The sequence below is a fragment of the Sorex fumeus genome, unplaced genomic scaffold (genome assembly GCF_029834395.1).
Source record: "Sorex fumeus unplaced genomic scaffold, SorFum_2.1 ptg000044l, whole genome shotgun sequence".
Lineage (NCBI taxonomy): Eukaryota > Metazoa > Chordata > Mammalia > Eulipotyphla > Soricidae > Sorex > Sorex fumeus.
In genome coordinates this window covers 44,637,232-44,649,336 of record NW_026606101.1, presented here as the reverse complement: position 1 = coordinate 44,649,336, position 12,105 = coordinate 44,637,232, and the positions used below count along the sequence as shown (strand labels likewise).

Below are 12,105 nucleotides of genomic sequence, written 5' to 3'. Positions count from 1 at the left end.
AGGTCATATGACATATTACATGCAATTCCAATCAAATATACAGTGATCTGGAAGCATGAGCCAGCACACACAGGACAAACTACAATTCCTTCTAGGTCTCGAACTCCTTCCAGGTGAGTCTAAAAACAATTTATATTTGGCCTCTCCAGAACTCTTCAATGATGAACCCTGACACATACAGAATTTTTTTTTATTTTGTATAACGAAATACATCAATTCTTTTTACATAAAAAAAGTCATTTTTCCGTATCTGATAGCAAATGTGACCACTGTCCAACACTTCCACGGTGATAATGTTGCCTCCTTTCGCTTGCCAGTACACAGAACAAGCAGCATATTCAGCCTTGAGCTGCAGAGCTGAGATACCCAAAGCTCAGACCAGGACAGGGTCACCCTCTCCAGCAAACAGGCCAGGAATTGCCCCCTTCAGTCAGTGCTCAGCCTGCAGATGAGAACTGGGAGAAGGGCGCAGTGTGGCAGGGAGGGGACTTGTAGGCCTGAGTCTGGCCCTATAGGGAGCTGCCTACCCCCCTTCCTTCTGCACCTTCCCTCACATCACCCCATCAGCTGCAGAGGCTAGTCCCTGCCCCACAGGGACACAAGCCAGACAAGATCACAGGAAACAGCTCTCACAGATATAAAGGCTGCTTTATTGTGAGTACATGCATCGAACTGGTCAGAGCTGGGGAGAGCAGCCACGGTCCTACAGGGTCACAAGAGACTGGAGCTTGCCGTGCAGCCCCCCACAAACACCTATGGCTCAGTGTGCATTCCCCCACACCCCACACCCACAGCTTGGAAAGGAAAGGAGGATATTCAGACAGCCAACACCTAAAATTCCCTCAAGTTTGGCTCAGCGTGTGGCCCCACACACACCACACAACATGGAGTACACTAGCACAGTTTTAGGGTTACCAGAGTCATCTTCTGCCTGGGCAGAGGCCATCAGGGCAAACTTTGTATGATAGCGCGCTTTCTGCTTCTCGTTGAGCATGTTCCACTGGGAGCCAAGCAACTCTTCAATCTCCTCGCCTGAGGCATCTGGGTGCTCTGCAACCACCTGTGAGAATGAAAAAGGAAAAGAGATTGAGACAGCCAACACCTAAAATTCCCTCAAGTTTGCTTTCCTTTTTGGGGGGGGGGTCACACCCGGCGATGCACAGGAATTACTCCCGGCAGTGCTAGGGGGACCATATGGGATGCTGGGAATCGAACCCGGGTCAGCCACCTGCAAGGCAAACGCCCTACCCGCTGTGTAGCCCCAAATTCCCTCAAGTTTGGGTTCACACAAAACTCTATATGTGACCCATCAGAACTCTTCATACAGCATTATTATTCCTACTTCACAGAACTATGTTCTCCAAAACCTGAAACAAAATGGTGCTTAACTGATGCAACAGGGGACAGAGTGACAGTACAGTGGGGAGGGTGTTTGCCTCGCACACAGCTGACCCAGGTTCAGTTTCTGGCATGGTCCCCTGAGCACTGCCAAGAGTAATTCCTAAGTGCTGAGTCAGTAGTAAGCCCTGAGCACTACTGATATGATCACAAAACAAGAACAAAAGTAAAATGATGCAGTAATTCGGGGCTGGAGCCAGGAGTAACTCCTGAGCATCACTGGGTATGACCCAAAAAGTGTAACAAAAAAAAAAATACAATAACTCACTGAAAAGTCCTGAGCGGAAATAACACTGGCAAAAAATCAACTATATTGACGTAATGAAAGAGATGATAAATGGTAAAAGAAAAACACACTTTTGCAAAACCACTCAATTTTAACTTGTGATTTTCTAAGCATCCTTGAGAGATCAATAGCAGGAAAGGCCCCAGGAAACACCAGCTCTGAGCAGAAGTAAAAATCTTGGCTTGGCTTTCTCCTGGGCTGTGAGACCTGCTCTTTGAGGAACAGATCATGAAGGCACAGCAGAGAGCACACCAAGCTCTGTTCTACCCCAGGCCAATACATACACTGCAGGGCCACTCAAGAGCCCCTCTGGTCATTCCACACAGGGCCTGGAGCTTCCTGTGCACCCAAAAGTGATGACTGAACCCTCAACCTGGCTATAAACCTGGAAATTTTACCGACTACACCCAGATTAATTCAACCCTGAGTACTTGGCAACTGTGCTTCGTGCACACAGGACAGAAAACCGGGAATTGTGATCCAGGGCTAGCAAGAATCAACAAATGATTGCTTGGAGGCCAATCTGACCCACCCTCTGCTTTTGATTGGGCAATGCACTAAGACCATATTTTCCATTACTACACAATAGGGGGGTTTCAGAATCTTTCCTTCCTGGACGTGCCTTAGGGGTTCAGTGCCTGCCCTGCAGGCATGAGATCGATAACTTGGTACTCAGTACCACCATTCCCTGACTGTGATCACTGCCCCACAAGAGTGCAAGCAAGTCTGTGAGCCCTGGACACTGCAACAATAAAAGGAAGGGGGAAGGGCAAAAAAACAGCTTTTAAAAAATTGGGGCTGGAGTAATAATAGCACAGTGGGTAGGGTATTTGCCTTGCATGCGGCCAACCTGAGTTTGACTCCCAGCATCCCATATAGTCCCTCAAGCACTGCCAGGAGTAATTCCTGAGTGCAGAGCCAGGAGTAACCCCCTGCGCATCGCCGGATGTGATCCAAAAAGCAAAAAATATATATTAATTAAAATCTATCACAATACATAAAAATTACAGGAAATTCAACTGACAACATCTATGAAGTTTTATTGGAACTCAAGACACGGGCATACAATCATACTGTCAATGGCTGATTTTATGCTACAAAAGCAAAAGTTCACAACTGCTGAAAACCAAAACCCTAAAGAACTATTCAAAAGAGGTCAACCAACTGTGTCAGCGTACTCCTCAACACACTGACCGGGAAGCCAAATTCAAATCTGATGTGCCCCTCAGTGATGTGAAGACTGGCAAGTTAACTTGAGGACAGAGCCACAGGACAGTGGAGAAGGCGTTTGCCTTGTATGTCGCCAACCCAGGTTCGATCTCCAGCATCCCACAGTCCCCTGAGCACTGCTAAGAGTAAGTCCTGAGTACAGAGCCAGGAGTTTAAATCCCGAGAAGTCAGTATGACCTCCCCACTCCCAAAAAAGACAGTCACTTTGAAAACTAGTAATAAAAAAATTAAAGTGTCACTCTTGTTCCCCAGTGACGTTGGAAACAGGTGGTGGTGGACTAACACGGGCTGTTAACTGCTACTACCATTATCTCTACCCCAAGCCCTACTCACAACGGCTTCCTATGCTTCCCATTTCACCATCTGTCCCCTTCTCATGCCAAAAACAGTCACATGAGTGTACCTTCCTGCCTGGGTCTTTTGCATGCTCAGAGCTTTAGAACAGGTCTTTCCTTTTGTTTTGTGGTTTGGTTTTGGTGCCATGGCCAGCAATGCTCAGAAATTACTCCTGGCTCTGCACTGAGGAATCACTCCTGGTGGTGCTTGAGGAACCATACGGATTATCGGGGACTGAGTCCAGGTTGGCTGCATGCAAAGTAAGTGCCCTCCCTGCTGTACTATTTCTCCAGCCCCCTTGGACAGGTCTTTCTGACTAGCCCAGTTGCGGACAGCACCTCATGGTCTGCAGTTCCCAGTCCAACTCCACCCCCAGTTGTGTGCCAGATATTCCCACTGCCCAGTCACTGGCTATCCCACACCACCCGCTTCCTTCTCTCCTCACAGCCCAGTAGAACTCTGTCCCGCCTGGTTGTCATCCCATTCTGTATAAGCACTGAGTTCACTGACGCCCTACTCTTTAAGGGTCAAGGTCTCGAATCTTCATGCAGCAAAAGTTTCTGTGCAAAGCTACAGAGTCCCTGCGCGCTCCCTTCTAGAATATTCCATCTAGAGATGCTCAAGCACAACATATTCATTTGTCACTAGCTCCCTCCTCAATCACCGTCCCAGACCACAATATATCCGATGTCTCCTGTGTCCCCCTGACGGCATCCCTCTCCTTGAACCTGAGTCACATGCTAAACTGGCAACTCCCCTCCTGAACATTCCGGTCCCCGCCATTCCAGCAGTCGTGTCTCTCAGTCCTATCTGTCTTATCCTGAGGTAAGGACAAGAGTACAGCGCACACTTCAGAAAGCCTTGACTATTCCTTCACTGTCACCCTTCCTCGTGCCTCTGCACACAGGTGCCATGATGGCTTGTTTCTGGCAGCACAAACACAGCAGGCTCTGCCTTGGGTGCTTTTGAGCATAGCATCTCCCAACTGGGCTCAATTCCCCTCAGTCCTTTTTACACTTGAACTACAATTCCATGTGCTTTCCTTCATTCCCGGGACATCTGGGGAACAATCTGCTCTCCCTCTGGAGGCTCACCCTTCATCCCTGCCAGACTCTGAGCAATGGGCTAGTTTGGCCACCATCCAAGGTTAATAAAGGTGATTCACTGAAACCGACAAGTCGTCGGCCAGGGACATTATATAGGGTAGAGCTCATGTCTAGTAGGGGTGAGGCCTTGGGTCCAATAGAGTGGTCAGGGCACATACCTAGATCCGGGTTCATGGTCCCACGCATCACTGGCTGCAGCCCTGGAGCTCCCTAAGCATGACTGGGTGGTCCAGGTAAACCAACATGACGGAGCCTGAATACCACCGTAGCCTCAGGCACTGAACCACAGTCCTGAGCGATAGTGAGAGGGTGGAGTGTTTGTCTTGCATATGGCAGACCCAGGTTCAATCCTAGGCACCCAGAAGCAGGAGTAAGCCCTGAGCACTGCCAGTAGTCGCTCCAAAACTTAAAAAATAAACAAAAGAGTCACTGCCAGGACTCCTGAGCTTTTTGAGGAGAGCAGCAATACAGCATAGTGGCAGCAAGTCCAACCAACGCACAGGTGCATGCTACCCATCACTAGGAAGGAGCAACTTCAGCTTCAAGAGGACAGAAACAGAGGTCAGCCTCAAAAGGCCACTAAAAACTGGGTACAATGTTCCACAATTCCCTAATGCTGGCCTATGGTTATTCAGGCAGAGAACACAAACCGCCAATTACTCCTGAGTATAATACTGACCCCACACCTTCTCTCAGTCCTTGAGTTGTAAGAGCACCTCCCCAAAGCTTCATACCTCAATTCCTGCCCCCGCTGGCCAATAGAGGCCAGAGCACCATGTGCCACGTTGAAATGGTGATGCCATGATTTTCAAGACAGTGCACTGCCCTCCCAGGCCACCGGCTATGCCAGGAACCATGTGACGAGGAAATATGACTGGCCACAGGGGTGTGATGCCTTAGAAGCAGACCCCCAGCCTCAGTTGAGCCTTTAGGCAAACACCACTGTAACTTAGCTGCACCCTCATAAGATTCCTCAGGGAGAAACAACCATTTAAGCACTACCAAACTCTTGGCCCACAAAAACTGACCCAATCCCTGCACGCTGTAAAAAGCCATTAAGTTTTAAGTTACTTTACCCAACAAGAGATAATAAAAGATCTCTGCACAAGATCTGAGACATAAAGTATTATTTCAATGTCAATGAACTTGAAAAAATTAGAATCAAGGAAGATTGGAAGTTAAAAACTGAGGCCAGACATAACACTCGTCATAACCATGCCACTGGACCCCGTAGCAGGCTGTTTCACTCAGGGTACCCAGAGGGGAGAGGGGGAGACCCCTCCCCGACCCAAGGGACCCAACCCCGACAGTCGAAAACCTCCAGAACTCAATCAGCTCCACATTCACTGCCACTCTCTATACACTTGGCTGAGCCTCACCCGCAAGTAAACCTATTCCTGGACTGCGTGGCCACATGTGTGGCCATGTGACACTTCATACCACACACTTACCCATATTCCAAGAGTGCCTTACCATATTTGATGGAGTTCAAAGTAGGCAACCAATCTTAAAGGGAAGTTTTTTTTTTTCTACAGAAGCACACAAGGCTCAACCTCTAACAACATGTTAGTGATCAGTGATCAGCTAGTGATCAGTTAGAGATCAGCTCTTCTTATAGAAGAGCTTAATGCCCCTGGGTGAAATACACTCTCTTTCCTCTAAGGATACTTTTTTGTAGGATTTTCAGCGGCTTTTCATAACAAACAATACAAAATATATTATTTCAGTTCTACTTTGGGGGCAAGGATTGGGGTTCAGGATGGAAACGTCCAAAATATGGTGGTGGGAAGGTGTAATGGTGGTGGGTTTGGTGTTTGAATATTAAATGTAATGAAATATTGTGAACTACTTTATAAAATAAAAAAAGTATTTAAAAAAAAGAAAAAACCCGAGGCCACGAATGTGATTCAGTGGTAAAGTACATGTTTCTCATCTGTGAAGCCCTGGGGTCAATCCCTGACACAGCAGAGGAAAGAAAGGGAAAAAATGGATAACAGAGGCCAAAATGTCCATTGATGAAACTGCTGCACACGCTGGAGTCCCTGGCGGTCTGCTCTTTCCTCAGGGGGAGGGGCACTCTCCAGACTGTTCTGATCAGCACACACAGACTGGAGAAGGCAGGTACCCCAGTGGCTACTGACCCCACGGCAGATGTCTCAGTTCTCCTCACAGCCCACTGCTAGACTCCAGGGTTACCACAGCTCTGGTGTGTCAGGCTTGTTTGTTCCTGACGCATTTCTTAGTAAAACAAGGATCATCTGACATTAATTTGGGTCCCCCAAAACAAAAAGAAAGCTAGTCAGGAGAGGAACACAGAATGACCTCTTTCATAAGATGTAAAGAAACATAGTAAGGTGACAACAAATACCCAAAGACAAAATATACTGAGAGAACTAGTCACCAGTAGGAAGCATAGCACTGTAGGGGGATGAGGGAGGACAGGATGGAGCGGGGACACTGGGACATGGCAGAGAGAGGCAGACTGGTGGTGGGGGGGAGAGGGGGAGTTGTGACAAAATGTTTTCTGAAGGAAACCCTACCATTATCAATGCTGTAAATCAGTGTCCCAAATAATTTTTTTTAAAAGATGGTCTCTGGATTTCAATTGTTACCACTTTTCTTTTCCAATTGCAAATGAGAGCATGGAGAAACAGAGCAGAAAAGGGACTGTCATCTGTCACACCCCTGGCCAAACTCCAAACTCCTGTACCAAGAAGTGCAGCGGGCTGGAGAGTAGTGTGCACTACAGCACTCCCTCACAACAAGCCCAACTCGCTTCCAGTGGGGCCACCTCCTGGTCTGTCCTCTGTGCTCCTTGTCAAATGTCAGTACCCAGAAGAGCCCTGAGTTCCTGGACAGCGCAATTTCCTTCAAGGAATAAGTGATGAGACAAGGTACACAAACAGACCCGAGGCAGGGCTGTGCTAGGCAACTGTGGGCTCTGGCTCCCTATGGACATGCAGTGAGCTCCCTCCTTCTGCTGCTATGCAGTTACACTACAGAAACAGACTGTCTGGCCTTTATCCAATAACCTTTGAAGGTCTGAAACACCAAGGTGTCTCTTCCTGGGTACAGTGGTGGAATTTTCTAGTTAAATTACAAGATGAAAGAGCACACATCATTGGATGATGCCCAGTGTCTCTGATCAGGTGGAAGAAGTGACCATCCAGCAGCCCTGGATGAGAGAATTCTCTGGCTGCTCATTCTGCCACACTCCCAGCACTGCAGCTATGCCCGACATTCTCGTTCCACTCCAACTCACAGCTCTGAAACAGAGACTCTGCAGGCACTCTCTGGCCACCAAGTTTCCCTGTCAACCGCACCCTCACTTCCTTAGCTGCCCTTTCCTGCATGACCAGTACAAATCGCTTGTTCTTTCGTTTTGTGGGGTTTTCTTGATGACTATCTTTTCATTTTGACACTGTCCCTCTATGATCTGTGATGGCTTGGTGATGAAATTCCCCCTCTCCCAAACAACAAGTTCTACACAGGCAAGATGCACAGCCACCAGTGTAGCCCCATCTGAAGCGGTGCCCACCTCATGGGCCTGCAGGCAGCATTCTCCTTGGGGTTCACTCTGGGCCCCCTTCTGGGTGGGGTCACTGCTCGCATGCTTCGAACACAAATATCACTGTTTCCAATGATAGGCCTTCCTCTGTGGTAAAGCAAGTACTTAGTTTGACCTTCTCTTCAAATATGGCTAGGCTAGCATGCACTTAAAAAATGGAAAGAGGGGCTGGAGTAATAGCACAGCGGGTAGGGTGTTTGCCTTGCACGCGGCCAACCCGGGTTCAATTCCCAGCATCTCATATGGTCCCCTGAGCACCGCCAGGAGTAATTCCTGAGTGCAGAGCCAGGAGTAACCCCTGTGCATTGCCAGGTGTGACCCAAAAAGAAAAAAAAAATTTTAAAAAAAATGGAAAGAGGGGTCAGAGCAATAGTACAGCAGGTAGTGAGTTTGCCTTGAACGTGTCCGACCTGGGCTCAATTTCTGGCATCCCATTTGGTTCCCTAAGCACCGCCAGGAATAATTCCTGAGTGCAGAACCAGGAGTAATGCTGGGCGTGGAAAGAAATTCTGAGCAGGGATCTAGCTAGAATTAAACTGAAGTTAGAGTTTCATACAGAAGGTACTGACAACTTCAGAATACTGAATCCTCGTATTTTATCTTTAATTTATAGATTTTATGTTTCTTCTTTGGCACCCTTTTAGCTATTGTAAATGGTGTCGTTTAAAACATTACATTTCTATAACTGAAACCCAAGCACTGGGACTGGAGTGACAGCACAGCGGGTAGCGCGTATGCCTTACATACGGCCAAGCCGGGTTCGATTCCCAGCATCCTGTGTGCAGAGCCAGGAGTAATCCCTGTGCAATGCCAGGTGTGACCCAAAAAGAAAAAGAAAAAAAAAGAAAAGAGAAACCCAAGCACAAGCACAAAAAAATTGTAAGTCTACAACTGTACCTCATGGTGTTTCACTAATAAAAATTTTTTTTAAAAAAAAGAAAAATAAAGGCTGAAAAATAAATAAATAAAACATCACATTTCTTCTTTATTGTTACTCTTATATCCAGAAGTTCTAGAAAATGCCTATTCTAAAATTTTCTATAGATTCTCAAGTTTTCCATATAGACCTTTGCAAACAATAGCAGCTTCTTCCAATTATGCCATTTAATCTTACTGTATTATCTTTTTTTTTTAATGTAGGAGTACTGCTATTTATTCACCACTGATTAGGCTGATTGAATTGGGCATGAATTCCACTGTATTATCTTTTATAGTCACTACAACAGTCAATAAGTAACTAGTAACAAAATGGCAATGTCTTGTTCATGATTCCAAAAAGAAAACTTTTAGAGTTAATTTTTGTCACCTTCTTGCAGATTAAGAAGTTCTCTCAGGTTCAATTCCCAGCATCCCATATGGTCCCCTGAGCACCTCCGGGAGTAATTTCTGAGTGCATGAGCCAGGAGTAACCCCTGTGCATTGCCGGGTGTGACCCAAAAAGCAGGGGAGGGGGTTAGGAGAAGAAGTTCTCTCCTAAGAGCCTGAGCATTTGCCTTGAAGGCGGCCAGACCAGGTTTGATCTCGGGCATCCCATATGGACCCCCCGAGCAACACCAGGAGTAATTCCTGAGCATGGAACCAAGAGTAACCAGGTATGAGCCCAAAACAAACCCAACAAAAAGCAAAAAGTTTCAGGATGTTTGGAGGATCCTCCCAGGAGGGGAGATGCATGTCGAAAGTAGACTATGGACTGAACATGTTTGCCACTCAATGCCTCTTTTGCAGACCACAACACCCAAAAGGAGAGAGAGAACACAGGGGATTGCCCTGCCACAGAGACAGGGGGGATGGGGGGATGGGGGTGGGAGGGATATTATCCATGGTGGTGGAAAATGGGCACTGGTGGAGGGATGGGTATCTGATCATTGTATAATTGAAACCAAAGCACAAAAAATTGTAAATCTACAACTGTAAAAAAAAATAAAATAAAATAAAGGGGAAAAAAAAAAAAAAAGCAAAAAGTTTCCTCCTATTCCTGGCATAATACTTTTTATCAGAGAACTGAATTTTACCAAATTTTCTCTCCACCTATTAGGATAATCATTTAATTTGTTATACCATAGATTTTTCTAACATTACACCACACTTTGCTAAGAAAAGTTCTACCCATTACTCATGAAGGCACATGATTATGGTGCCTATTCCCTTTTTTCAGGAAGTGGGGGTGTTGTTTGAGGGCCACAGCTTACTCCTCGCTCTGTGCTCAGGAATCACTCAGGAGTATTCACTCAGGTGTACTGCTCAGGACAATCACTCAGGAATCACTGCTGGTGGTGCTCAGAGGACTATCTGCCATGCTGGGGGTTGAAACTGGACTGGCCAAGTGCAAGGCAAGTGCCTATTTGGGGCCCTATCTCTCTGGCTCACCCTCTGGTTCTATTTTTTTTGGGGGGGTCACATCTGGCAATGCACAGGGTTTACTCTTGGCTCTAAACTCAGGAATTACCCTAGGCGGTGCACAGGGAACGATAGGGGATGCTGGGAATCGAACCTGGGTTGGCTGTTTGCAAGGCAAATGTCCTACCCTCTATGCTATTGCTCCAGGCCCAACTATTTTTTTTTTTAATGACAAACTGGAATCTTTAGAATGTGCTAAAAGACTGCGTAATCTGTAGGAATAATTAAAATTATTCAAATATTTTAGTGATTAATATTGTTATTTTCCTTCTAAATATCTTGGAAAAAGCCAGGAGGGAGGTAAGAGGTTAGGGTGCAAGCTGATGTGTCCAAGCTGAGTTTGATTCTAGGCCCACATGGTCCCAGAGTATCAATGAACGCTGCCCTGGAGGCTGGCCCCTCACGCCTTCTCCCAGCACAGTGGGGTCTGAACAGCATCACATCCTCAGTCCCCTGTATGGAATTATGGGCCTGGACAGCTGAGAATCACCATGGAGCCCCTGAGCACTACTTGGGAAGCCCAAAGAAAATGAATTGAAACTAAAAGCCAGATCAAGTAAAAGTGAAATAAATAATCATGGAAGTGAGTGCGTATGGGAGCAGTGTCAGGCTGGAGCAGATTCTGTGCATGCATACACCCTGTATTCATAACTGCAAATCAGTTGCAGTTATAACTGCAATGCTCACCCAGAGTCAAATGTTAAGAACTGGGTCAACTTCCAACAAAGCCATCCGAATGAAACCTACTTCCTGCTGTCTAGGATATTTTTCTTCCACTCTGAAAGGACACTTCTGAGTAGCACAGAATGCAAAGGCAAGTCTATTTGCTTCCCTGGGTTACTAACCTCATCCCTGTGCTTCTGACAGAAGACCAAAAACTGGGATGCTGCATCTCCCTTTCTGCTTCTCGGAGTAGAGGCTGGGGCCTTCTTCCTTCCAGGAGGAGAGCCGACTCCTCTCTTGGTACCAAGCTCTGCCGTCTTTTGAGGAGTGCTCTTTACTGTCCCAGGCTCAGTTTCATGGTTCTCACCACAACTCGCCAACTTGGCCCGTCGCCTTCGCTTGATGGGAATGCCCTCTTCTCTTGGGGATTTGGGCCCCTCAGAGGCTTCCTCGCTGCCTCCTGAGGTCCCCACCATTCCTCCTGGAGACTCTGTAGCAATGCCAGCCTCCTTAGCTACATGAGGGTTAAGATGAAGCTGGTCTCCCACATAGATGAAGGTAAACTTGGCTTTCCGCTCCTCTACGGACATGCTGGCAGCTTCTTCAGCTTGGACAATGCCCATTTCCCACTGAGCCCTCAATTTCCCTGAAATAGGTTTCAAGAGCTGCAAAGAAAAACACCAGGTACTCATTACAGAAACAATAGCGCTGACTGACTTTAAGAATGGAGACATGCAAAATTTTAGATACATTTAGAAATTCCTAGTTATAAAAACCAGGAATGTGAAAGTATCATGAAACTGTCAACCCAATATAATAAATTTATTATTTCTTTAAACTAGAAAATCAATCATCATCATATAACTAATATACTACACATATACATTATATACAGTATTATGTATCTTAAAAAGGGAAAACATAAAACAAATTATTTCTCGGAATCATTGAAATAGTTAAAAAAGGAAAAACTGTCTCTAAAGAAACTGTTCATGTCTTACAATAACGGGAAAAGGTAAACAGAGAAAGGCTTAATAGAGTCATGACAATGCTTCATGCAACCATAAGGTATGAAACAAGACAAATAATAAACAGTTTTTTTCAAAAATTGTATTGAAGGA

At 46.2% G+C, this 12,105-nt stretch overlaps 1 protein-coding gene across 2 annotated transcripts in view; it reads right to left on the bottom strand.

Moving 5' to 3' along the window:
• The window catches only part of NSD2 (nuclear receptor binding SET domain protein 2), an 88,765-nt gene that overhangs the window by 31,931 nt on the left and 44,729 nt on the right, over positions 1–12,105 (bottom strand). For both annotated transcript variants that reach the window (XM_056122127.1, XM_056122126.1), the window contains exons 5-6: positions 11,167–11,649; positions 916–1,060 (exon numbers count right to left, since the gene is read on the bottom strand). In XM_056122127.1, the coding sequence (XP_055978102.1) occupies positions 916–1,060; positions 11,167–11,649 (628 nt within the window). The remainder of the gene's footprint in view (positions 1–915; positions 1,061–11,166; positions 11,650–12,105) is intronic.